Consider the following 24,096-nt stretch of genomic DNA (forward strand, 5'->3'; position numbering starts at 1 on the left):
CCGTTCTCCCCGCCCCCCCACTCCCGTGTCCTCCGAACACCCTGGCCAAGTTGGTCTCTGCCCTCGGGGGACAGGGAGCACACTCCCACTCCGCTTAACCCCTCAGGCAGGGGGCTCCAAGCAACTGTGATCCGACGGGGGATGCCGGCGTGTGGGGAGGGTGGGGTTTCGGGGGTTCGAGACTGGGGATGAAATGGGCCAAGCCAACTGAAGCCAGAATTGTTGGGCAAGACAGAGGGTCAATTTCAGCTCCGGCTTTGGGGATGGATTTGAGGACCACCTCCAGCCATCTTCTCCAAAACCTCCCTCCCAAGGAGGATAATCAGTGAGGGCTGTAAACACAAGGAGCCCACTCTGCTTTATTTACAACACGCAGGCAGCCTGCACAGACAGCGGGCCAGTATTATTAAAAACAAGAGATGACCCAGAGAATGATCACCTGCCTTCCTTCCTCCCTCAGCCAGGCTCTGGTACTCCACCTCTGAGCTGCTGTGCCCAAAAGGGGAAGTCCAAAATTAAAAATAAAACCAGTGTAGAATAAATGGGGATGGAGAGAAAAGATGAGGGAGGGAAGTGCTATATTTACACTAGCGTTTTATAGACAACTGTCCCATTCCATCCCAATTCCAACCCTGGCACATGGTGAGAGGTGGCAGGTCCAAGGGACAGAGATTAAGTGTCTAGGGACTCAGACAGCCTCTCACCCCCCCAACTGCAATGGGTCCCAGTTCAAGTCCACAAGGTGGGAAGGAAGAACAGGGTAACAACTCATTTCCAAATGAGTTTCCCTTGGGAATTCCTGCCTTGAAATGGGACAATATCCAAGCTTCAGGGGATGGGCTGAGGACCCCGAGGCTCAGTTCCCAAGTCATGTTGACATTTGGAAGTTCCAGCCGAGAGACAGTGACGTCAGGGCTCTCCAGATTTGGGAGGCCCCCCTAACCGCCGGGCCTCTGGCCGCAGTTCCTTGCACTTCTGGCAGTAAAAGAAGTCAGGGACATTCGTCTTCTTGATCTTAGCACAGGAGAGGTGGATCCATGTTCCACACAGGCTGCACTCAATCATGGGCCGCCCAGCAAAGGGCTTTCGGCAGTAACACGTGATCAGGTCCCACGAGTCATCACCTGGGGAAAGAAAGGCTGGTTTAGTACTGCGCCTGAGCTGCTGCATCCACAACAGCCCCATACCCATCATCCCAGCTGCCCCTGGGCAGCTCCCAACTTCTCACCTGATTCTACCATGATGTCCTCATCCATGACCCGCATCTCCCCTTCACTGGAGCTGGCATCTCCATCTTGGCTTGTTTCAGTGCTGCCTACCTCCTTGCTTTCACTGTCAGTGGGAGGGGCTCCTTCAGGGTGCGCTGGGACGGGGGGCCTAGGAGCCTCAGGGGGTGTTGGCAGCACAGGGGCTGGGGTGTCACACCCTACCATTGCTGCCATCTCTTCTTCCTCCTCCTCCTCCTCTTCCTCCTCCTCTTCTTCAGAGTCTGTATCACTGGGAGGTGCCCGGGGAGGCCCAGGAGGTGGGAGTCTATCCCCTCGCTCTGCCTTTTTCAACTTCCGCTTCTTGCTCTTCTTGATTCGAGACCTCTTTTCCCCATCCGCAGGGGCTGGCCGAGGCCTCCGAAGCACCCCGAAGCCAGCCCCCGCTCCTGGCCCCAACTTTCTGTTCTTTCGGTCCTTCTTTCGAGGAGGCTGGGAGAGGTCCCCCTGGGAAAGGGGTACTGGGGTGAGAGCAGCAGAGGGCCGGGAGGCATGTGTGAGGGGTGAGGGAGACAGTGGAGATGCCATTTTGGGCCCATCTAGATCAAAGAGAGAGTCCTTGAGCTTCATCTTCTCAAGCAGGGTGGCACTGTCGGGTGCCTGCAGACGAGAGAAAGTGGACCTTGGGGGTCCTGGCTGGGTGGGACCTGCTTGAGCGGCCCGTCTCTTGGATGACTTTGCCTTCTTAACAAAGGTCTGGATGGTTCGGAGATCTGAGGGGGCTGAGTCCCAGCCATCACTATCGGCCGCACTCTCACCTCGCAGTGGAGAGCTGGAGCCCGAGGCTGGCCAGTCACTTTCCTTAAAAGAGGAACAAGACCAGGGTCAGCAGGGGACCCAGTGTTACCTCACTCAGTTCCTTTACAAACCTAGCTTAAAAACTAGGGACTAATCTACCCCAAAATACCCTGCCACAAACATCACATCACCACTGTACTCAAAAATTTATCCCCACCTCAATTCTCATTAGCATCTCTTGAGCATCTCCATGTTACTTCTGCCCTTAAATTTTAGCCATTTCCCCAATTCCCACTGCCTTTGCAACATTGTATGCCTCCAACAAGAACTTTATTATCTAGCTTTCTGTATAGCCTCATTGGTTATCACTTAGTTTCCAAATATGTATCCAAAACACCTTCCATCAACAGAACCCCAACACTATTCACTGCTGCTCAAGCCACCTATCTCTATTAATCCCACCCCCACCCCAGATAGTTTTCCTACTAGAACTTCTAATTGCCCTAGTCTTACATATAGTTTCTGATAGGCTTCTTCTATAAGTATAGCTCCAGTTGCTCAACAGACCTTTACAGTCCTAGGCCACTCCTGTTGACCTCCTGTTCCTACCTCTTTGCTGGGGGGGATGTAACCGGCATAGGCCAAGACAAAACTGCAGAATTTGTTGAAATCCTCAATTGTTCTCCGACGTTTCTCAGGTGGCTGAAGGAAGGAAAGTTGTATCATATGGCGTTTAAGAGGGGCATTTCCAAAGGCATATACCCAGGAATAAGGAATCTGGAAAAGGTAGGCGGGAGAGGGGGAGAGGAAAGGGAGAAGAGGGTTGGATAGTAATACTAAGCTGCAAAGGTAAGGGAAACCTCACCTGAGTCTCTGGCTTAAGGGTCGGAGGTGGATCTGTGAAAGCAATAAAAGCTGAGTCAAGGCACTAGGAAAGAGTCTGGGTAAAACCCCACCTCTAAATCTTGGAGATCCCAAGCGAACCCCCAGCTCGCCCAGGTCCCTAAGCCTGGCGAGCAAGCCCCTGCGGAGCCCGCTCCGCCCCTGCTCCCCCTCCCGCCCCGCGAGGGGCGGAGCCTGGGCGCGGCGCCCTCCCGGGCCTCGGTATAGCGCTCCCCTTCCCCCCGCCGGAGGCCTAGCGCTCCGCCCCCCCGCACGGTTTCTCTAGACCAGTCTACTCCGCTCTCCCCGCGCCCCACCCCGCCACACCGCTCCCGGGACCGAGCCGGGCTGCGGCCGGCCCTAGCCTTCACAGGCGCCCCGTGCCCGAGTTGCTGCCGGGCCGCGCTCCCCCGCACCGTCCCCCCGAGACCGAGCACGCCGCCCGCCGGGTCCAGGATGACCACGCCGAGCCGCTCTCCGCCCTCCGGCCCCGCTCCGCGAGCACGAGGCCCGGCGCGCCCCTCACCCCCCACAGGCTCACACATCCAACGCCACTCCACGTCCGGGACAGACCCGAGCGCTCTCGCCCGGACGCGGCCCCACCTGCCCCCACATACCGCGCTCCCCACAATGTCGCGGTCCCTCCGCCCCCATCCGGGGCTTTGGCCCCTCCCCGCCTCGAGCAGCTCGGGCTCCCCGCCGGGCCCCCGGGCCCAGTTCGGAGCTCTCTCCGGCCGCCGCCTCCCCCACCCCCGTACCCGCCACCAAGTCCCTAGGCTACGGACCCCCAAACTCTGGCCCCCGCCCGGCTACTCCCTCCCTCACAGCAGCCCCCGCTGCCCCCTCACCCTACGCAACTCCGAGCCTTTAACCCTCGCCGGCCAAGTCCCCCACTCGCCGCACAACTCGCCGGTCTCGATCCCCGCACCCCGCCCCACCGCCCCTCAACTCCTCACCTCCCCGCGCTCCGGCGGGCTCTCCCTGGTGCGGGTCCCTCTGCCGCAGACAATACCCAGACTCCCCACAACTCTTCCCACCCGCCAACAAATACCGGGCTATCTCCGGCGGCAACTGCCGGGAGCTCGGCACCGCCGCCACAAACTCCCCACCTCGGTGAACTGCCCGGCTCCCCACTCCGTCCTCCTCCACCTTCTCTCAGCAACTCTCCGGCCCCAGACTCCCCCAGCCACCAGCTCCAGGGCTCCGACTTGCCGGAGGCCCTTTCGGCCCCTAACCCCCAGGCTGATTTCCAGCTCCCACTCTCCCCCTCACCCCCCAACACACAGCATCTGGTCTCCAACTACCCCCGGCACAGCCTCCCACTCTGCTCTCCCAAGGTCTCCCAACTCGTCGCCCTCCACCTCCAGGGGCAGCCCCCGAGCCCCTCCCCACCTCCCTCGCTGGGCTCCGGGCTCGACCTCCAAGTTTGCCAATTGATTCCTTGCCCGCCCCCCTCCGGCTCAGTGCTCAGTGCCGGTCGAGAGCTCACCTTCGGGACTGGGCTCCGCCATGGCTTCCAGCATCGCCCCCTCCCCTCCTCCCGGTCCGGCGGCCCCCTCCCGAGCCGGGGATCCCGGTGCCGCCTCCGGTGCTCGGTGTTCCCGCTGCCTCGCTCCACAGAGGTGTCTGCCTGGCCCCGGTTGTGACTCGAGTCCGCTAGCCGCTGCCGCCACCTCCCTCTACCACTGCCTCCCGCACTCCCGGACCGAGCCCCCTCCCCCCGCGCCGCCGGCCGCCTGCTCCCTCCTCCTCCTCCTCCTCCTCCTCTCCACTCCCTCCTCCCCTCCCTTCGCGGGCGCCGACGCGCAATGCATCAAGGGGCTTGTAGTCCACCTGGGGGCAGCGGGAAGGGGACCGCATGAGCCTTGGGAACTTCAGTTCCCAACAAGCTACGGTGTCGCGCCGGCGCACTAAACCGCTCCCCTCCCCCTGGGAGTGGCGGGGAGATTGGTAGCGGAGAGTAGAGCGGAAACGGGCGCGCAGGCTCCTGGGAAATGTAGGCTGGGCGGGACTAAATAAGAAGGGGAAAGAAGGGATTAGAACTCTCGGCCACCATACTGCCTCACTCTGCAGTTTCTTTCTCCCTTGGAGGACCGCCCCACTTCCGGCCAGAGAAGAGGTTGCTGGGAGATGAAGTTCTTCTGGTAATAATAGATCCCTCCTCCTAGTCTTCTCCCTCCTTTGGATTCACTCCACTAGATCCCAAATGTCCGCACAAAGTCTGGGCAAGTGACAAAATCTCTTCTTTAATCCAAAAGGAACAAACTTGGATGTATTTATCTAAAGCAGGTACTTTCAGACTTTCCCCACAGGAACCCACAGTAAAAATGTTACTCTTATACATCAGGACCCAATACACAGGTATATACTACTGAAGTTTCAAGAAACAATACCCAGGATATCCCATCCATCACAACAAAAGCATCTTTTTATGCACGAGGAAAAGCCCGATATCAACAGAATAAGCCAAAATATATTACTATCCCCCCAATCTCATCTTTTCCCACCAACCACTAAAAAGCAATGGAGAAGGTAGCAACACAAAGCAAAATCCAGTTCAGCTTGGTGGTTTCCTCTTTATTGATGTGCCTCTTACCTTCCCCCCACAATTTCATCCCCTTCCATCTACCCCACAAAAAGATAGTGAAAGGGAACCAGTATTGGGATTCTGAGCTCCTTGGTCAGTTAGAAAAGGAACAGAAACCAAAACAATCACTGGATGTGACAGAGATTGACCATCAAGAAGTCTAAAGCAGAGTGGGAAAGGTGGTAGAAAGGAGAAGGCAGGAGAAAGGAGAGGTACCAGAGGCCATCTCCCCCATTAACCCCCCTGCTAAGAGGTTCTGGAGAAGAGCCTCAAACATTAGGAAGTACAGGTCCTGAAGGAAGAAGTCAAGGAAGGGGGGGCCATCTCTCTCTATGTAGAATGGGACCCCCCACCGCAGGCGCAGCAGCTTCACAGGCCATAGACACTTTCGTCACTGTAGGCGATGTATAGAAAGAAGTCTTCTTCATGGTGTTCCTGGGTGAAAGCAGAAAATAATGGTGCTCAGGCATCTGGCCTTTAGTTACTTGAACCACCCAACACCCAAACACATTCTTCAAAATCCATTTTTTGAAGACCCTCAAAACCAGCCTTAATTCTCTCCCTCACTTGTTCCAGGACCTAGCAGCCTAACAGGATTATCTCTAGCAGCAGCCCTGGGACAAAAAAAAAACACAACACCTCAAACTGCTCTCTGCTGCCTTGGAAGAGGAGGGTGGGGGAGGGTCCATATCAGAACAGTTGCTCCAGCACACTGTTCTCTCCCTTCTGTCTACTCCCACTGTCCTGTCCAAACCTCCAACCCAGGACTACCCAGTTAATCCAAGAACTGCTGGCCTAAATAAAACTTTCTTCCCCTCAAGCTCTTCCAACTCCTCTCCAAAACCACCACTACTTCCCAATCGCCATACCTGGTATAGCTGACCCATCGTGGCACTGGTGGGTGGAATGACATTGTTGACAAAGAAAAACAAGGCATCCTCAGCTCGGAGGTGAATTCGCTTCCGGATCAAGAAATAGAACTGCCCAACTGCCCAAAATATAAGATGTGATAAAGTCACAGATATCACAAATGCCCTCAAAAGAACAGCTGCTATGTGGAGCCTCCTCCCACATGTAGCAAAACCTGGGTATTGTGATAAGGTTCCCACCTGTGAGATCAGAAGGCACCAGGTATTTCTTTTTGTCCAGGTCTCCTATCCGAGCTTTGGGAGCCTTTTCTACTATCACCTGATAAAGGGACGATGAAAATGAGAAGACATTAGATATTACAACCACCAGCTCCACCTGTCAGGAATCCAAGCAACAATATTCCTAGCACCCAAACACCCCAGACTCATTTCTTTGTCTCTGAACACGTGATGCAGCTCTGAGTAGAGACCCGGGACCCCACTGACTCAACTCCCCTAACCACCAGGTCCCTGAATGGAGGGCGTCATAATAAACAACTACCTTAACCCCACGGGATGACTTGTCTGGGCGGCTATAGCTTCAATCTCAAAAGCCTAGCTAGCTGGGGGAATTACCATGTGACATTCAGACTGTCAAACTCCCTACAGCCTCCGACCCGAATCCCAAGGTCTAGCTCCCCCATCTACACCCCTGAGCCCCCAGCTACCACCACTACCCCTCCTTTCACCTCCAGCCCCAGACAGCAGTTTCAGGGTCGCTTCCAACCCCACCGCAGCCCGCAGCCTGATGGCCGCGCTGCCCGTTCCGGACCCAAGCCCAGGCTGTGGCGTCAGTACCAGCGCCCCGCGCCCTCGGCCCTGGCTACCGTCCTCACCGGGACCCGGTCCGGGTATTTCTTTCTGATCTTCTCGCCCTCAGAACGGCGCTTCTCGAACGGATGCTCCTCCTTATACACGAACTTCATCCTCCCGGGAACCGGGCTGGACCGGACTGGGCTGAGGGAACCCAGGGAGGGGGGGCCCGGGACGGGGGGCGGCGGCAGCGACGGTGGCGACGCGCAGGCGGATTCAGCGGAGCGATCCCAAGACTTGCGCTACTTCCCTATTCGCCAACCCCGCCCCCGCCCATCTGGGGCCGCCCTGCGTGCTACGTTACGCCACTAGCGCAGCAGCTCTAACGCGGATCACTTAGCACCACCTACTGACCGCACCCCCACGCCGTCAGCGTAATCACTTTGGAATCAATTTGTGGGCTACACGGGCGACGTAGCAAATTTGGGTGGTTGGTCTTCGCCACCTTCAAAAATAACTGAAAACCCATTTCCCGACCTTCCCCACGAAGCTGGGAAAGAAAAGAAGCTAGGAGATAGTAACCATAATTGGAGACTCGGTTCCCCCCCAAATTCTTTCCGGACATAACGTAGAGGAAAGCAGAGATAATTACAAGGACAGCTATTCACGAATAGTTGTTGGTACGCAAAAAGCGGCCGTTGACACCAAAACAAAGTAGTACCCCAGGGGAGAAGGTGGTCTTCCGAAATAGAGGGCAGAAACTGAATATATGTTTGTAGAGACGCACAGAACGCTTAGGTTTCAGGAGAGTGGACCAATAGGGACTGGAGAGCAGGCTCGAAAGGTGGGGACTACGTCGGCGCGGAAGAACACTTCAGCACTCGTACCAACGAAATCATGTGATCTGAGGGAAGGGCGGAACATCACGTGGCGAATGCGAGAAGTAGAGCCGGCTCGCAGGAGGGCAGAGGGAGGCTGCCGAGCCTGCAACTGCTGGAGCGGGAGACCGGAGGCTGGTCGGTGTAACCCGGGAGAGCGGAGGGCCGACGGCGCCGCCGCCCGGGGGCATAGAGCTTTGAGCTTATCTAGTCAGCCCCCCAGGCCGGCCTTTCTCCAGCTATACGCATTTTCTGGCGTCTAGGTTTCTCCTTTCATACCTGTGTCCTACTGCTCTGAAGCTCAAGTTCCCTGAGGACAAACAGCTGTCCTTTTGCTCCCAGCCTGGACGCCCATCCCGCCACTTAGCCGCTTCCCATCAAAGCATCTGACGTAGATATTCACCACTCCATCCTCGCCAAGCCACCACCACCTTTTCCCCCTAACCCTAGGACCAGCAGCAGTCTCTCCCCTCTGCCTTTCATGTCCCAAAACCCCAGAGAAGGACCTGGGGCAGCTTTGGTTTCAAAGTTATAATGCATGGTTTAAAAGAGGGGGGGAACAGAGAGAGAAAGCTGGTTACAGGTCTGAGGAAATCTAAGAAAGGAAAATGTAGAGAAAAGGAGGGGAGGGGACAAGTTTGGGGGAAATCCAGTGGCCCAAATCCGTTTCCCACCCACAACCCAGCCCTTGGAGTGAAGAATTAGATCAGTTTTGTACAAGAGTTTTTTAAAAAATTAAATCACAACAAAGCTGGCTTGGCTTCTCTCTGAGCCTCCCGGATTATTGAATGTCTGTCTCTCACTCTGGCCAGTCCTCTCTCTCCATCACAGACACTGTTTCGGCTCTCCTAGACCTCTGCTTATGTCCAGTCGGGTTTCCAGGGAGTGCGAACACGAAGTTAGAGAGAGGCTGCTTCAGAGTCTGGCCCATGTGTCCATGCAGGTTCCATATGGAGTGCAGGCTCCCAGGGCAGAGAGGGGAGGGAGGGGCAGACCCTGCCCAGGCAGTCCTCACCATTGGACAGGGCGTCAGACAGCATCTCGAGGGCTCACCCTCCCTTTCCCCCCCACCCCAACTCAGGTGGAGGGGGAGCAGCTGTCACCAGAGCCTGTGTTGGTGAAGGTTTCGGCTTAGCACGGAGCGAACATCAGCGGTGAACCTGGGATGACAATAACTTGCATTGGTAGAGTCCTTCTAGTTGACAGAGGCAGCCTCACTGGAGATGTGGGGCAGTCACCATTTCACATAATGAGACTGAGGTTCAGTCTGCTCAAAACACAATGGCTAAACATGGTCAGCTTTAATATAAGACTTCCATTCAAATGCTAAATGCTTAAGCTAAGAGAGAAAAGTAAAACAGGACAAACAATCCCTCTCGGGATTCCCCCACCTCTTCCCTTCCACAGAAATCTAAGTGTCTAGTTTCCTTACCTGAGGGCATCCAGCATCGGGAGCAGATTAAGAAGGGCGGTGTCGCTGGGGTCGCTGAACCAGGACTTGATGGGGATGGCATTGTCTAAGAGTGGAAAATGCACAGGAGAAGGAACAATGGATTCCAGAGGGACAAGGTGTTTTTTCTTTTGTTTGGGAGTAGGGATCATTACTTTAAAATACATGTATTCACCTCACTACCAGTCACCTACCCAAATCAATAACCTAAGTAAAAACCTTCCCGATTTGTACTCCAAAATAAAATTAACTGCAATCATCATATCTCATACTAGTATGAGGCATAGTCACACCTATTGCCATTATATGACATATATCTGCTATGAGAAATCTGATTTACAAAATAGACATGTGAGGGAGAGGGAAACATCTCATTTAAAGGAGAAACAACTTGCATCTTGACCTACAGTAAAGTAAGGCATCCCAGCTCCATGCATTCAAAATACTTCCTCAGACCCACTTCCTGGACCTGCAGACTCACCACATTTCCCCATACCTGGATGGCTCCTGTAAGCCCCTGGGGAGTTATCCAAGATCACAATGCTGGAGAGGTCACTGTGGACCACAGAGAGGTCCTTGATGTAGCTGCCCAATTCCAAAGTGCAGTGCTACAAGGCAGGGTGAGTTGGGTATCAAAAGGAGACTCAATCCTCTGTAATTGCTCCCCCAACCACGCCATGGGCAGCCAAACTCCCACAAAGGGGACCATGCAGTAAGCCTTCCTCATGTCCCCAGGTCTCATTGCAAGGCAATTGCCTCAAACTCAAATCCCTCCCTGGTGACCGGCTTCCGGAGTTCGCTTAGACCTGGATTCTAGCCCCTTACCTGTCTGTAGTATCTCCTCTTGAGAATGCTTCTGCTATTGTCTAATTTATCTGCCACAGCAGAGCCATAAATCTCCATGCTTGCTGTGAATACTACCAGCTCGTACCACTGGCTCACCTGAAATAGATAGGGGAAGAAGGAGGTATCAGAAGAGGTGATCATTCATTTAGACATATAGTGCCCTTTCACTGGGACTATCGAATGTCTCTGAGGACACAAAATTCTGAGTGCTCCCAAACTCAGGGTCTTAGGCACCATACACCCTTAATTAAGGTTCAGAGATGCAAGAACAGAAGAGCAGGAAGCCTGTGGAAGAACAGAATTATACCCGAACAAATGAACCCAAACTACCAAAAGCCATTCTTCAACCATACCACAACCTCCCACCCCCAAAATTTCCCTTAGCCATTTCTCCTCACCCCTTACTTCCTCCAAATCTTCTAAATTACCAGTGCCCTAAAACCATTCCTTCATCACAGAGCTCCCTTTGGCTTCTGCAAACTCACCACTTCTAAGAAGAAATCCACATGGGGCCTCTTATGTACAAAAAACCGGACAGGATGTTTGTCTATTACCACCTGTAGAGGAACAGGGAAGGACTGGGGGAGGTCCTGAGCACCACAGCATGGCCTGGAGGACGACACCCCCACCCTCCCACTGCCTGCTTCCCTTCTTCAGGCTGACACTGGTGCCAGGGGATGGAGACAACACATTCTGGGACTGGGAAAGGTCTAAGTAGAACAGACATAACCATTCCATCACTCCCCACAGCACACACCTTGAGGATGAAGTCAGGAGGTGTTCCAGGTCGGACCGTGGGCCTCAGAACCCCATCATGATGGGAGTGAATAAGTGTCTCATCCAGATCCAGCACCAGAATCTTCCTCTTCACCTGGCCTAAACCACAACAGGAAAAAATAACACCAACCAACTTCCAGCCCAGACCTTGAACCCTACCTCACCTTAAAGGATCTTCCCAGCCAGCATACTCACCTAGCCGATTCCGGGACACAGGAGATAAGGGAAGGATATCATATCGGACAGTTTGGTACTGAATTACCTGAGAACAAAAGAGAGGATTAGAATCCTTGACAAGGAAATCTTCCTCAGTAACAATAGGTAGCACGTGTTGAACATTTACCGTACGTTGGGCACTGTGTAAATGACTTAAGATGACTTCATTTATTTCTCAAAACAACAATAATATCATCTCTTGTTTTAAGAATAAACTGAGGCTTGCCCTGACCGGTTTGGCTCAGTGGATGGAGCATCTGCCAGCGGACTGAAGGGTCCCAGGTTCGATTCTGGTCAAGGGCATGTACTTTGATTGCGGGCACATCCCCAGTGGGGGCTGTGCAGGAGGCAGCTGATTGATGTTTCTAACTCTCTATCCCTCTCCCTTCCTCTCTGTAAAAAAAATCAATAAAATATATTTTAAAAAAAAAGAATAAACTGAGGCTTGAAGAGATTAAATACATTGCCTAAGGCCACTCAGCTAGGAATTATATTATTTAGTTGTTTGATTCAATTAGAATGAAAAAACTCCATGAGAACATGGATTTTGTCTCCATCCTGCTGTATTCCTAGAACACTGTAGCAAGAGGTGGTCAGTTAATATTAGAACCGATAAAGCGGTGGAGTCAGGATTGTACCCATGCAGTCCCATACAAGAACCTGCTCTCTTAACTCTCTTGCTACTTTGAACAAAGAAGTCACAGCTCTCCCCACCTCCACCCCAAGGATTCTTTGTGACAACTCCCATCAGCCTTAGATTCCTTAGTGGACACAGAGTAGGAGTCAAGAAGGGAGGTCCTTGGGTTCCTAGGGGGAACAGAGGATGAGGGAATCCAGGGGTTGTCAGGTCAGCTAAGTTCCTCTGGCTAGGGGCCACCAGGCCTATTTTAACCAGCCACCTGTCCATTTCTGTCTCTATGAGCCAAGTCACAAGTTGCAAAGAACCTAAGCCCTCTGAACAGCCTCCTTTTCCTGGTACCCAGGGCAAGGCAGAGGGCATTGGAAAGCCCCACCCGCCCAGCCAACTGACAGGGTGTGGAGAAGGCCAGAGTGAAGTAAGGATTATGAGTAAGAGGTGAAGATGGGACAAGGACATCACTAGCTCGGCCTTCTAGTTTCTCCAAACCTTTTCCTAAGGCTATTTCTAACACTTGAATCTCCCCCTGCAAAGCCTGGCAATTCCCTCCTCTGCTCTTTTCTTCTACGGTACAGACAAATGCTCTTCAGTCCATCCACAGGCCCTGAGGCTCACCAGAACCAGGTTCCCCTTGCAAACCAAAGAGCCCTCACCCCTAATCCCAAGGCATCTGCCCTTCTTTTCTCCCTGGGCCATCATGAGGGCTGAAACAGCTCGGGTGTCCTGCCCTGCTATCTCGGGTTGCACATGCTGGGCATGTAGGGACTGCTCCCAGCATCTGCCAGAAAGGGGGTGGGGGAAAGACCAGATTGGAAGGGAAGACAAAAGATTGTGGGGTCAGTGCCACTCAAAGGAAAGCAACTAACCTCTGGCTGGGCTGAAGGACTACTCCCTGCACCCAGAACAAAAAATGATGTGTCAGGAGAAGAAGGTGGGGTGCTCAGAGCTAGGCCAAGCAAAGAGAGAGATGGCAGCTAACATGTAGAGAAAACCCCAGGGGCTAACCCACACACCTGAGCATCTAACCCCAAATTCTTCTTGGCTCCTAACTCTTGTCTCAGGGAAATAGCCCTGCCTACCACCATGACCACCCAGAACAATCCACACTCTCAATCAGGAAATGGAAGTCGAATGGTAAAGGACAGTGGTCGGCAAACTCATTAGTCAACAGAGCCAAATATCAACAGTACAACGATTGACATTTCTTTTGAGAGCCAAATTTTTTAAACTTAAACTTCTTCTAACGCCACTTCAAAACAGACTCGCCCAGGCCGTGGTATTTTGTGGAAGAGCCACACTCAAGGGGCCAAAGAGCTGCATGTGGCTCGCGAGCCGCAGTTTGCCGACCACGGGTAAAGGAGACACTAAATGCAAGGCCAGGCCCATTGCCCCAAATCAATCAAGTCCACCACTACCACCCAGGGTTTTCTGGAAATTCCTTGACATAGGCAGCTCCTACCTGGTTTTATTCTTTCAAGTTTTGCTGAGGTATGCCAAAGGGTACAGACCAGAGAACCTCTGCACCCTAGCTCACTTAATTTTCCCCAGACTTCAGAGGATTCTCCCCAGTGATGATGGGAGCGCAAGAGCCCATTCATTAAATTACATTAGCCTAAGAAGCTTTGACTTTGGAGAAAAACTATGAGGGAGGGAACCCAGAGACACGGACACAGACACAGTCTCCACTGACCACAGACTCTCTCACAATCCAGGGTTCTCCGGGAGAAACAAGGCGCCTTGCCCTGGGATTCCAGCCTACAACTGACAAACACGGTCTGCGGATAGGAACACCCAAACTTTAACGTGCTCCCTTCCACAGCTAAAGAAGCCCAACACAGAAAAGCATCTTAGTCCCAGGATCTCAGTAAATCCAGATACCCACACTCACGTTATGAAGTAAGTTTTCTGGGCTTTTTTGGAGGAGTTGCCTTAATGCAAACCGCAGGGGTTTCTCCTTCACACCCAGGGTTTTTCTCCAGTTCCCACCCTTGTTTGTCACATATACCCTTCCACCCACCTCCACTCTTGACCCCTAAGCCTGTGGCTCCCTGTCATAAGGACAAACACAGTTTCCTAATAACAGGAGGGTCTTTCACAAGCCCACATGAACAGATCTGCTGCCATCAAACAGGTGTTCCCCGCCTCTCAGTTCCTTTAGCAGCAACTCCAGCTTTTTTAAGAGCGCCCCACCCACCACCCTAGCCCCCAAGAATTGCCAAATCCTGTCCCTGTCTAAGCCCCCCCCCCCCAATCTTGGTTCTACCACAAGGATCTCCCTCCTCCCCATTCCACGCCATGCCCTGCTAAAGGTGCCCTAATTCGCTAAGGGGAGAAGCCGCTACCAGGACCCAACAGAGGCCCGACACTTTCCGAAAACCCGTGAGCATCGCTGACAGAGGTCCCCACCGCGACCAGCGCCCGCCCAGGCTCACCGTGCGGATCTGCCTCCGCAAAAGGTAAATGAAGAAGCTCCACAGCTTGGCGGCGAAGGCCACGAACGTGCGCAGCCCCAGCAGACACTGCGTCCGCATCATCCCGATGACCCCGGCACCGCCGGCCCCGGGGCCCCCGCGGCCCAGCTCCGCCAGCCCCCCGGGGGCAGCCCCCCGCCGCCGGGAGGGGAAACGGGGGCCCCGAATGGCAGGAGAGGCTGCAGAGAGGGGCACGGAGCGGGCGGCTCAGAAAGCCACCCCCGGCGAGGGGAAAGCCCAGCGAAACCAGGAGCGGGGGGACAGGCGTGGGCAGCCCGCAGGGGCCCACATGGGCAGGGAGTGGCCCCGGCGGCTTCGTGGAGACTGCGGGCCGAGACAGACCGGGTTAGGACGGGGTCCTCCGAGAGCAGGAGGGAAGGGGATGGAGAATTGGGGGAGGGGGCACTAGGGGAGGGGGCTGGGGAGAAAGAAGGGGGAGGGGGGAGGAAGCGGAGAGTGGCCCGCTGCGCAGGCGCGCTAGGGGGCTACCCGCGGGAAAGGGGCGGGCGCGGGCAGCGGCGCGCGAAGGGCCGCGGCCCGGGAGGACGGGCCGGCTGAGCGAAGGAGCGGGGAAGGAGGGGAGGGGGAGCCGAAGGGCGCGGATGCCTGAGCCGGAGCGGCCTCCCCCTCCCCGAGGTCGGGGGCGCCTTAACCGCTGAGAAGCGGGGCTGCAGTTTCTGCAGCTGGATTTCCCACTCTGACAGGCGCCATTTTACCAAAGGGCTCCCTCCTCCTTTCTCCCCCCCTCCTCTTCACCTCTGACACTACTTCCGGTGGTGACGTGTATGCGCTTCACCCGGACTGCAGTTCCCGACTCGGCCTATGGGGGTGGGACGAGGAGAGCGGTGTGCGCCGCGAACAAGGCCGCGGCGCCGCGCACGCGCACACGGTGGCGGTGGGTAGGCCCTGAGGAGCAGGCCCCGCCTCTAACGGGGTGAACGGGGCGGAGTGACTCCAATTGACCCCAAGTTCGGGCGGTCGGACGGGATCGTGCGGCCTTCTCCCCCTCCCACCGACAACCGCCCCAACCGCTCCTCCCGCCCTGGTTACTGTAAAAATGCGGAGAGGGGCGTCGTCCGTACGTATGTGCGCCAGGCACGGGAGGGGCCCCTCCGCGTGAGCCGCCCTGGGAATATTGAACATAATGTGACCTCTCCGTCCAGACTAAGCCGGATCTCAGAGGTGGGAGGAGCCATGGATGCCCCGCCCCTTCCCCGGAGGCGGGATAGCAGGTCGTGACGTCATCAGAGGGCGTCGGAGAAGCGACGGGCCGCTAGTGGGAGATGTTGGAGTCGCTATTGGGTCCTGGCGGCCTGGTGCTGCTTCGGGGTGAGGGGCACCGGCACGGGGGCTCAGGAGCCGGGTTCGAGGGGCGGAAGTGGAGCGGAAGGGCCCTGGGTCACAGGCTAGGGGTGGTGGTAGCGACGGTTCGTGAAAGCGGAAACCTTTGTTCTCACGCTGTTGATCCGTCCCTCGCTCTCCCCAGACTCCGTGGAGTGGGAGGGGCGCAGTCTCTTGAAGGCGCTGATCAAGCAGTCGGCGCTGAGGTGAGTATCGCGCGGCGTCTCCCCGTCCTCCCCGGGGAGGAAGCCTGGCCCACTCTGACATCGCCTCCTGTGTGCCTCAGTGGAGAGCAGATCCATGTCCTGGGCTGTGAAGTGAGCGAGGAAGAGTTTCGCCAAGGTTTTGATTCCGGTACCAACAGCCAGTAAGTACAGATTGGAAGAGAGTTCATTGGACGTGGGACCTCTATTGCTAAGAAATTTCCCTTAAAGCAACAAGACCAGGGTCTGGCATGTGAAAGGTTCAAGGCAGTGATACTTGGGCAGGCTAAATAGCCACCTCAGACGGTGAATAAAGAAAAACTGAACTTCTGTAGGAAAAGGGGTTGGGGAATGGGGATATCCAAAGAGAAGTGCGACACAGCACTAAGCCAAGGGTGTTGGGTCTAGGGTGGCAGCAAAAACCTGAGGACAGTAAAACAAGGAAGGGCATAGAAGCAGCAACAGGAAAGCCTAGGCTGGGCTGCTTGGCTCACTGAGAAGTCAGAGAAAAGGGGGCCTTGGAGACAGGGTCAGGGGGTTAGCCCCGGACGATTTGCCACTGCCCATTGCTCCCCTGGTTGCAAGTCTGGTGGGGTCCCTTGGAGAAAAGAAGGGGGAAGGGAATGGCTCTGGCGTGTTCCCCTGGGGGAAGAGTGGGTGCTGGGTCCTTTTTCCTGAGTAAATTTATCTCTTTCTTGCAATTGGGACTCTTGGGGGAGGTCTTAGGGGAGTGTCTTAATAGAATATTCATCAGCTTTTGAGGTGAGTATCGCGCGGTGTCCTGGTCTCCACTGATTGGTCGGTGCCAGAGCAGGGTCATTAGTCTGTGGTCCTGAGGCCGCCATGGGGGTCACTTGTCTGTTGTTGTTTTTAATATATTTTATTGATTTTTTACAGAGAGGAAGGGAGAGGGATGGAGAGTTAGAAACATCGATGAGAGAGAAACATCCATCAGCCGCCTCCTGCACAGCCCCTACTGGGGATATGCCTGCAACCAAGGTACATGCCCTTGACCAGAATCGAACCTGGGACCCTTCGGTACTCAGGCTGATGCTCTATCCACTGAGCCAAACCGGTTGGGGCCACTTATCTGGTTTTGCTGCTTTTTTGGGCCTGGAGCTGAAATACAACTGAGGCCTAGATGTTATCTTTAGGGAAGAAACGGTCAGGCATCCAAACTGCATGACCAGTGATATGATAGAGGAGGACAGCTTATCCTGGAGGTGAGGTTCTTGTTTTCCCAGTTTTGCCCTTGCTAGGCATCGGGGCTTTCTGTACCTGGCCCATCCTTACTGTGTTCATGTCTGTCTAACGGTATGTAGTAGCAGCTACTTGCTCATTGAATGAATAGATATGGATCTTCCAGGAGGCAAGAATTAGCAAGAGGAATGCTAAGGAGTGGTGAGTATGTGGAGAATCCAAAGCAGAATGTGAAAGGAATAGAGGGTAAAGGCCAACAGGCAAGTTTAGCACTAGAAGTTGTACTGGAGAAGGAAAATAAACATGTTCTGCTTTTTTTGAGTTATTCAGAATCTGGATTCCAAACGTGCATCAACACTTAACTGCAAACTACTGAGGGATTTGTATATGCACAGTTAGGGATATATCAGGAAGGCATACCTGTTCATGGATGATGGAAGAGCTTACTGAGGTCAGACAGAAAAAGATACATGAGCCCTAGCCAGTTTGCTTAATGGGTAGAGTGTCGGCCTGCAGATTAAAGGGTCCCATGTTCAATTCCAATCTAAGGGCTCCATCAGGGTGTGTGCAGGAGGCAACCAATCGATGTGTCTCTCTCACATGGATATTTCTCTCTGTCTTTCCCCCTCCCTTCCACTGTCTCTAAAAAAACAATGGGAAAATATTCTGGGGTATGGATTAACAACAACAACAAAAATACTTGATAGCCCTGGCCAGCATGGGTCAGTAGTTAGAGCATTGGTCCCCAAACCCAGAGGTCGTGGGTTCTGTTCCGGTCAAGGGCACGGACCTGGGTTGTACATTCCCGGACCCAGTTGGGGCGCATTTGGAAGGTAATCAGTTGATGTGGCTTTCTCACATGGATATTTTTCTCTTTCCCTCCTCCCTCTCTTCTCTCTTTAAAATCAATGGAAAAAATATCTTCCAGTGAGGATTAACAACAACAATAAAAAAGATGCCTGATAGTGAAAGGTCTTACAGAGTCTGAAAGGAGTTTAGTTGTAAAGAAAGTGGGGAGTCACTGGAAAATTTGGGAGGGTTAGATTCAGTGACCACAGTGTTGAGAAGTGTTGGCAGGGGGCAGCCTGGAGTAGGGAAACCAGGTGGGAAAATTATTGCAGTAATCCAGGTTGACTCAGGTGGGTATGTACTGAGCACCAATTGTGAACCAGGGCTACTCACTGGAGATAGAGTGGTGAATGAGGCAGATATGATCCCTATTCTTATGAACTTAGAGCATAATGGTAGGAGGTGACGGAGCTGGCTTGAGGGAGTGGCAGTAGGAATGGAGCGTTTAGGACAAATGTAAAAGGACTTGAGCCACTTATAGATGTGAGGTAGGGGTAAGCATCCAGGTCAGGAGGTCCCTGAAACCATTTACATTGCCTGATTAAGAAAGATTACTTCCTAGTCTGGGTAGTTCCATGAATTATAACAGTTTATATCTGTCTGTTGAGCCCTAATTTTTTACCAGTCATCGCGAGAGAGGTGATGCTATATGTTAAGATATCATTTGAAAGGGAAACAGAAGACAGAAAGGAGGTGTCTGGGAACAAGTTCTGCCACCATGAAGCGTTCCCAGGATTTTTAGCCCACACCAGTATCCCTTTCCTGAATTGCTATTTTTTTAAAAATATATTTTATTTATTTTTTTACAGAGAGGAAGGGAGAGGGACAGAGAGCCAGAAACATCAATGAGAGAGAAACATCGATCAGCTGTCTCCTGCACACCCCCAACCGGGGATGTACCCGCAACCAAGGTACATGCCCTTGACCAGAATCGAACCTGGGACCTTTCAGTCCACAGGCCGACGCTCTATCCATTGAGCCAAACCAGTCAGGGCCTGAATTGCTATTTTATCTGTAGTTGGTACCACATAACTTAATTTGTGGCCTTTGCTAAGCAGTTCTACAGGCTGGAACCATGTCTCGTGTTCTTGCCTTTCTTTCTCTTTAGCCATCCAGAGATAGGCACCACTCAAGACATATTTGACAGTGATGATAGCTAACATTTATGAAGTATTTAGTATGTTTCAAGCACTGTGCTAAATGTCAAGAGGTTTGTATTCCTGTTTTACAAATGAAGAAACCAAGTCTTAGATTAAGTAATTTATCCATTAGGTGACCTTGGGCAGTTAGCAAACCCAAGCTTCGAGTTCAGGGCTGTCTGATGCCAAAGTCTGTTTACTCATCACACTATATTCTACTTCTCAGTTATTACCTTTAACTGGTATCTAAGATACTGGTGAAAACTGAGAAAACAGTGCCACAAAGATCAGAGGATGAATTTCAAGATTGGGGGAGAGGTAGTATTATGTTGTCTCCTATTTTCTCTTTGCAGGCTGGTTTACCATGACCTCTTCAGAGACCCTCTCAACTGGTCAAACACTGGTGAAGCCCTTCCTGGGGGGCCCCTGGGAGTCTTGAGAGCAATGTGCAGGAGAACAGGTCCTGGTCCTGTCACCATTGCTCTTGATTCACTTAGCTGGCTGCTGCTTCACCTTCCCTGCACCACACTTTGCCAAGCCCTGCATGCTCTGAGCCGACAGGACTCCCACCCTGGTGAGACCCCTCCTTCATTACTTCCCCTCATATATGTCCCTCTGCCAAGGAACATAACCCTTTCTACCCTAAGAAGCAACATATCAGAGATCTGCAAGTGGATCTTCTTTCATCTCTTTTTTAAAATTTATTACTTTAACCATTCTTTAAAAATACGTTTTTATAGATTTTAGAAAGGAAGGGAGGGGGAGACAGAGAAGAAGAAACATCGATATGCTGCCTCCAACATGCCCTCTACTGGGGATTGAGCTTGCAACCCGGGCATGTGTCCTGACCAGGAATCAAACTGGAGACCTTTTGGTGCATGGGTCAATGCTCAACCAACTCAAAGACCCAACAGAAGCTAGGGTCTTTTTTTTTTTCAATCTCTTTTTTTATTTTAAAGTATATTTTTATTGATTTCAGAGAGGAAAGGAGAGGGAAAATGAGAGAGAGAGAAACATCAATGATGAGAGAAAATCATTGATTGGCTTCCTCCTGCACGCCCGCCACTGGGGATCAAGCCCGCAACCCGGGAATCGAATTGTGACCTCCAGGTTCATAGGCCAATACTCAACCACTGAGCCATGCTGGCCAGGCCTTTTTTTTTTTTTTTTCATCTCTTTAACCTTTATACTAGTTCTTGACTTCTCTGTAATGCCACCTACCCATCACTTTTCCAAGTTCTTTTTTACTCATCTATTTTATTCATTCATTCAGCAAACATTAAATACATACAGCATGTTAGGTACAATTTTAGATAATAGGAAGATAAAGACTTAACTATAGTCAGGTCCCTGTCTTCCGGGAGCTCAAAGTTCATCAAGGATGCAGACAAGTAAACATGTAGTTACAAGATAATCTGATAAGAACCACGATGGTAAAGGAACGTGTACAGAGTACCTTAAATAAGGAACTGTCTGAGAGCAAGGGGTGAGCCCAGCAGATTTGGCCAGGCCCACGGCACTAGGACTAGCCTTGAAGTACAGGGTGGGGCAAACGTAGGGTTGCAGTTGTGAGTACAGGAAACCAGAGTTTGTTCTTGTATTTTTATTTATTGAATTGGTTTCCATCTGAACAACTGTAAACCTACTTTTGCCACACCCTGTATACGATGGGTACTAGCATGGACTTTGAAGTCAGAAACCTGGCTTTGTATTATGGTACTTGATCTCTCAGTACTTCAGTTTCCTCTGTAAACATGTGGAATTGCCATTTTCTGTAGTTCAGATGTAGTCAAATGTCAAATATGAGCAAGTTCATATGGTTCAACCTAAAAATGCTGACCTTTGTAAGGATTGAAATGTTATAGTAAAGTGTTTAGTGTAGTGTAAATGCTCTGCAAATGCTCCCCCAAAGGGAGGGAATCAAAGGCACTAATGGGATCTTGGCCAGTTCCAAAAGCTGCAAGTAACTCAGTATGTGAGAAGCAGGGGCCCGATGAGGAAAGTGTTGATTCATCCTTAAGGCTTGGAGTTGCCCGTGAGAGTTGTAGTCAGTGGTTTCTTGATCAGATTTACATTGGAGTAGGAAAGTACCGTGGACCCAGGCTTTTGGAATGTCTCCTATCGCAAACAATCCACTTCTCTACCAGACCACCCTTTCATGCTGATACCTGTATGATGAGTCACGCATCTTTCATGTGACAAAGGAGAAAACATGCAAATATGAGTCAGTTTACCACTGTTAAAAATCTCAGGATGTTGTGCTGTGAATATTTTCGTGTTTTTTTGCTTTTGTTGCTGCTTATACTTATTGTAAAATTTTTGTTTTTTGATGTACATTTCCTTTCCTTTTCGATAAATTTTCCTTTACATTTCATGTCCTTTTTTAAAATGTTTATTTGTAGATTAAACAGTACAATAGACATGTACTATATATGAGAAAGGTTCAAACAGAATCATTTGGGGTCTGGAAGGGATTAATTCAATTTACATTATTTCTAATAGGGAAAAAAATGATTCGGTTTTCGAACAGCCTTCCGGAACAAATTAAGTTCGAGAAATGAGCTTCCACTGTACAGGAGAGGTGAGAGCTGAAGGAGGCTCAGTGCAGGGCCATGAAACGGGCCACACTAAGTTAGGAGTGTGGCAGAGCAGTGATGGAATGTGGGCCTGCTTCTCTTTCTTTATTTCCTCTTCACTATTTGATCCCAGGCCTCCACCCCAAGTGCTCCCTACCGCCCTATGTGACCTGCATTTCTTGTCCCTCTCCAGATGACAGCTCCCCAGTAGGACGTGTGCGTGTGCTGGGCCTGCTACATGAAGAGCTCCATGGCCCAGGCCCTGTGGAAGCATTGAGCACCCTTGCTCAGATTGAAGTGACCTTGAGTGGTACAGGGGGCCAAGCCTCAGCTCACATTCTCTATCGGAGGCCCCAACATCGTCCAACACATAAGGTCAGGAGAAACCTGGGAGGACCAGAGGTTGGGGTCGAACAGAGGGGAAGAACAACAACAACAAAAAAGCTGATGTGATGAAGCACTTGTCTGTACTTCCATCATTTCGTTATTTTCCTCATTTAATCTTCACAGCTACCCTGTGAGATAGTTTTATTACCCCCATTTTGTAGCCTGGGAAACTCAGATCCTGTGAGCTTAACCAATGAAAGAAACTGCCTTCCAGGAAATGGAAATGGAGAAAAGACTGGGAGTGGTTACTAGGGAGGGGAAGGAACAAGTTCATAAGTTTGAATGAGGGGTGAGAGTTAGGGAGGGGAAGGAACAAGTTCATAAGTTTGAATGAGGGGTGAGAGTTAGAGAGCAAGAGCCGAAAGCAGTTACATAGCTGATTGGGGCTGAAGTTCTCTCTGGTTTCTTCAGTAAGATGGAAAAAAACTTTAATACTCTCCTTTCTTTTCCCCAGATTCAGTGGTTCTCCATCCTCCCTGACTTCAGCCTGGACCTCCAAGGGGAGTCTCCCCTAAAGTCGCAGCCCCACCCAGATCCTCGCACACACCCGGTATCTAAGAGTGCCAGGGCCAGAACAAGAGAATGGAGTTGGGATCTGGCAAAAAGAGAGAATAAAAACTGCAGAGGTTTGGGGGTGGGGTCAGAGATTACAGGGATGGGGCATAATGACAGCATCCTTTGTACCTACAGGTGGATCCCACTACTCACTTGACCTTTAACCTTCACCTGTCCGAGAAAGAGAAGGAAGCCAAAGATAGCCTGACCTTGCCCTTCCAGTTCAGCTCTGAAAAGTAAGGCTGCAGCCTAGATCCCTGGGTCCTTAAGTATAGAGCCCAGTATCTGGGCCCAAGAGGTGGGGTGACAACAGGTTATTGATTAACCTCAGACTTTATAAGGGTTGAAGTCCATCTCCAGAGCCAAGTCTGGGGAGTGGTTCTCTACCCACCCATACCCCAACAATGACAAAGAGCCTTTGTCGCCTTTTTCTCCATCACAGCCTTGGGTCCCAGCCCCACATCTGGGTCTCAGCTGAGCCAGAACAGACCCTGGGGAAAAGGCCCCATCTCCAGGCAACAGTGCCAGGACAGGAAGCTAGATGGGGAGGGCAGAGGCCGGTTAATAAGGGCTTAGTAGATACCTGTTCTGTGCCCAGTCTGTGGGTGCATGAAGTAAGACTATGGCAGGATCCTTGCCCTCAAGCTGCAAGGAGTATTATTAGGGGAGTGGTGTTGAGTATCTATTCCAGGACCAAATGGTGCTTCAGTACTAACTAAACCAGGAGGTCAGAGAAAGGGACTTGGACCAAGAAAACATGGAGTACAGAGAAGGAGTCATAGTTAGCAGGTATAGGGTATTCAGATAGGACCCTTGTTACCCACCCTCACCAACACCAATTCTTCTCTCAGGCAGCAGGCCCTACTGTGCCGTGGTTTAGGCCAAGCTACCAGCCATATCTTCTATGAGCCAGATGCTTATGATGACCTGGACCAAGAGGACCCAGATGATGACTTAGATATTTGACTAGACTGAATTGGAGGGGGTGAGGAGACCGTGGGTCTATAACCATTGTTCCAGTTGGCCTTACCTTGTTTCTTCCCCACCTTTGTTTCCTGTGTCTCTGGAGGCCCTACCCTGTGACCCGTGAGCCAGGGAGCAGTGTCCACTTAGGACAAAAAGTGGGATGGGCCCTAACCAGCTTGGCTCAGTGGACAGAGCATCAGCCGGTGGACTGAAGGGGCCTGGGTTCGGTTCTGGTCAAGGGCACGGACCTTGGTTGCAGGTTCCCCGGCCCTGGTCAGGGTGCATGCAGGAGGCAACCAATCAATGTGTCTCTCTCACATTGATGCTTCTCTGTTTCTCCCTCTCCCACTCTCTAAAAATCAATGGAAAAATATCCTCAGATGAGGATTAACCAAAAAAAAGTGGGATGGGGACTGAGGGAAAGGTGAGAGACTAGGAAACCTGTCTCTCCCCCCCCACACACACACACACA

At 52.1% G+C, this 24,096-nt stretch overlaps 4 protein-coding genes across 8 annotated transcripts; 1 reads left to right on the plus strand and 3 right to left on the minus strand.

The window, feature by feature from the left end:
* Nucleotides 1-238: 238 nt before the first annotated feature.
* Nucleotides 239-4,605, minus strand: PHF23 (PHD finger protein 23). Of its 2 annotated transcripts, none has more exons than XM_079797939.1 (5): nt 3,427-3,606; nt 2,869-2,900; nt 2,613-2,705; nt 1,229-2,066; nt 239-1,124 (listed from the first exon to the last, which is right to left on the minus strand). In XM_079797939.1, exons 1-5 carry the CDS (start codon nt 3,428-3,430, stop codon nt 910-912), a joined length of 1,182 nt encoding a protein of 393 aa, XP_079654065.1. In that variant the 5' UTR covers nt 3,431-3,606; the 3' UTR covers nt 239-909. The 2 variants fall into 2 exon arrangements, with proteins under 2 accessions (XP_079654065.1, XP_079654064.1); XM_079797938.1 differs by lacking the exon at nt 3,427-3,606 and adding an exon at nt 4,375-4,605 and having other exon boundaries at nt 242-1,124.
* Nucleotides 4,606-5,111: 506 nt separating this feature from the next.
* GABARAP (GABA type A receptor-associated protein) lies at nt 5,112-7,448 on the minus strand. The gene is made up of 4 exons (XM_079797947.1): nt 7,217-7,448; nt 6,582-6,660; nt 6,342-6,460; nt 5,112-5,907 (listed from the first exon to the last, which is right to left on the minus strand). Exons 1-4 carry the CDS (start codon nt 7,304-7,306, stop codon nt 5,842-5,844), a joined length of 354 nt encoding a protein of 117 aa, XP_079654073.1. The 5' UTR covers nt 7,307-7,448; the 3' UTR covers nt 5,112-5,841.
* A 1,022-nt stretch (nt 7,449-8,470) lies between these two features.
* Nucleotides 8,471-15,531, minus strand: CTDNEP1 (CTD nuclear envelope phosphatase 1). 2 transcript variants are annotated; one of them, XM_079797944.1, is made up of 10 exons: nt 15,491-15,531; nt 15,165-15,228; nt 14,370-14,732; nt 11,280-11,346; nt 11,065-11,183; nt 10,793-10,864; nt 10,287-10,403; nt 9,958-10,069; nt 9,444-9,528; nt 8,471-9,171 (listed from the first exon to the last, which is right to left on the minus strand). In XM_079797944.1, exons 3-10 carry the CDS (start codon nt 14,469-14,471, stop codon nt 9,111-9,113), a joined length of 735 nt encoding a protein of 244 aa, XP_079654070.1. In that variant the 5' UTR covers nt 14,472-14,732; nt 15,165-15,228; nt 15,491-15,531; the 3' UTR covers nt 8,471-9,110. The 2 variants fall into 2 exon arrangements, with proteins under 2 accessions (XP_079654070.1, XP_079654071.1); XM_079797945.1 differs by having other exon boundaries at nt 14,370-14,587; nt 15,491-15,506.
* A 79-nt stretch (nt 15,532-15,610) lies between these two features.
* Nucleotides 15,611-24,092, plus strand: ELP5 (elongator acetyltransferase complex subunit 5). Of its 3 annotated transcripts, none has more exons than XM_079797941.1 (8): nt 15,613-15,737; nt 15,895-15,955; nt 16,036-16,116; nt 19,494-19,714; nt 21,910-22,091; nt 22,558-22,653; nt 22,794-22,894; nt 23,510-24,091. In XM_079797941.1, the coding sequence occupies exons 1-8, from the start codon at nt 15,692-15,694 to the stop codon at nt 23,622-23,624; spliced, it is 903 nt and encodes a 300-aa protein (XP_079654067.1). In that variant the 5' UTR covers nt 15,613-15,691; the 3' UTR covers nt 23,625-24,091. The 3 variants fall into 3 exon arrangements, with proteins under 3 accessions (XP_079654068.1, XP_079654067.1, XP_079654069.1); XM_079797943.1 differs by lacking the exon at nt 15,613-15,737 and adding an exon at nt 18,811-18,912 and having other exon boundaries at nt 15,762-15,955; nt 23,510-24,090; XM_079797942.1 differs by lacking the exon at nt 16,036-16,116 and having other exon boundaries at nt 15,611-15,737; nt 23,510-24,092.
* Nucleotides 24,093-24,096: the final 4 nt, after the last annotated feature.

The sequence above is a fragment of the Cnephaeus nilssonii genome (assembly GCF_951640355.1).
Source record: "Cnephaeus nilssonii genome assembly, chromosome: 19".
NCBI classification, from domain to species: domain Eukaryota; kingdom Metazoa; phylum Chordata; class Mammalia; order Chiroptera; family Vespertilionidae; genus Cnephaeus; species Cnephaeus nilssonii.

Bases quoted from the DNA above. Each gene is read 5' to 3' on its own strand.
- GABARAP (XM_079797947.1), bottom strand. From the start codon at position 7,306: ATGAAGTTCGTGTATAAGGAGGAGCATCCGTTCGAGAAGCGCCGTTCT. The intron at 6,461-6,581 runs GTGGGAACCTTA...TATTTTGGGCAG, and splicing joins GGTGCCTTCTGATCTCACAG to TTGGGCAGTTCTATTTCTTG. The intron at 5,908-6,341 runs GTATGGCGATTG...GCTTTCACCCAG, and splicing joins CGATGGGTCAGCTATACCAG to GAACACCATGAAGAAGACTT.
- PHF23 (XM_079797938.1), bottom strand. From the start codon at position 4,408: ATGCTGGAAGCCATGGCGGAGCCCAGTCCCGAAG. The intron at 2,901-4,374 runs GTGAGCTCTCGA...TTGCTTTCACAG, and splicing joins GGCGGAGCCCAGTCCCGAAG to ATCCACCTCCGACCCTTAAG. The intron at 1,125-1,228 runs GTGAGAAGTTGG...TTCTTTCCCCAG, and splicing joins GGACATCATGGTAGAATCAG to GTGATGACTCGTGGGACCTG.
- ELP5 (XM_079797941.1), top strand. From the start codon at position 15,692: ATGTTGGAGTCGCTATTGGGTCCTGGCGGCCTGGTGCTGCTTCGGG. The intron at 22,654-22,793 runs GTATCTAAGAGT...TTGTACCTACAG, and splicing joins CAGATCCTCGCACACACCCG to GTGGATCCCACTACTCACTT. The intron at 22,895-23,509 runs GTAAGGCTGCAG...TTCTTCTCTCAG, and splicing joins TTCCAGTTCAGCTCTGAAAA to GCAGCAGGCCCTACTGTGCC.
- CTDNEP1 (XM_079797944.1), bottom strand. From the start codon at position 14,471: ATGATGCGGACGCAGTGTCTGCTGGGGCTGCGCACGTTCGTGGCCTTC. The intron at 10,070-10,286 runs GTAAGGGGCTAG...CCTGCCTTGTAG, and splicing joins AGAGGAGATACTACAGACAG to CACTGCACTTTGGAATTGGG. The intron at 9,529-9,957 runs GTATGGGGAAAT...TTCCACTCTTAG, and splicing joins GGCTTACAGGAGCCATCCAG to ACAATGCCATCCCCATCAAG.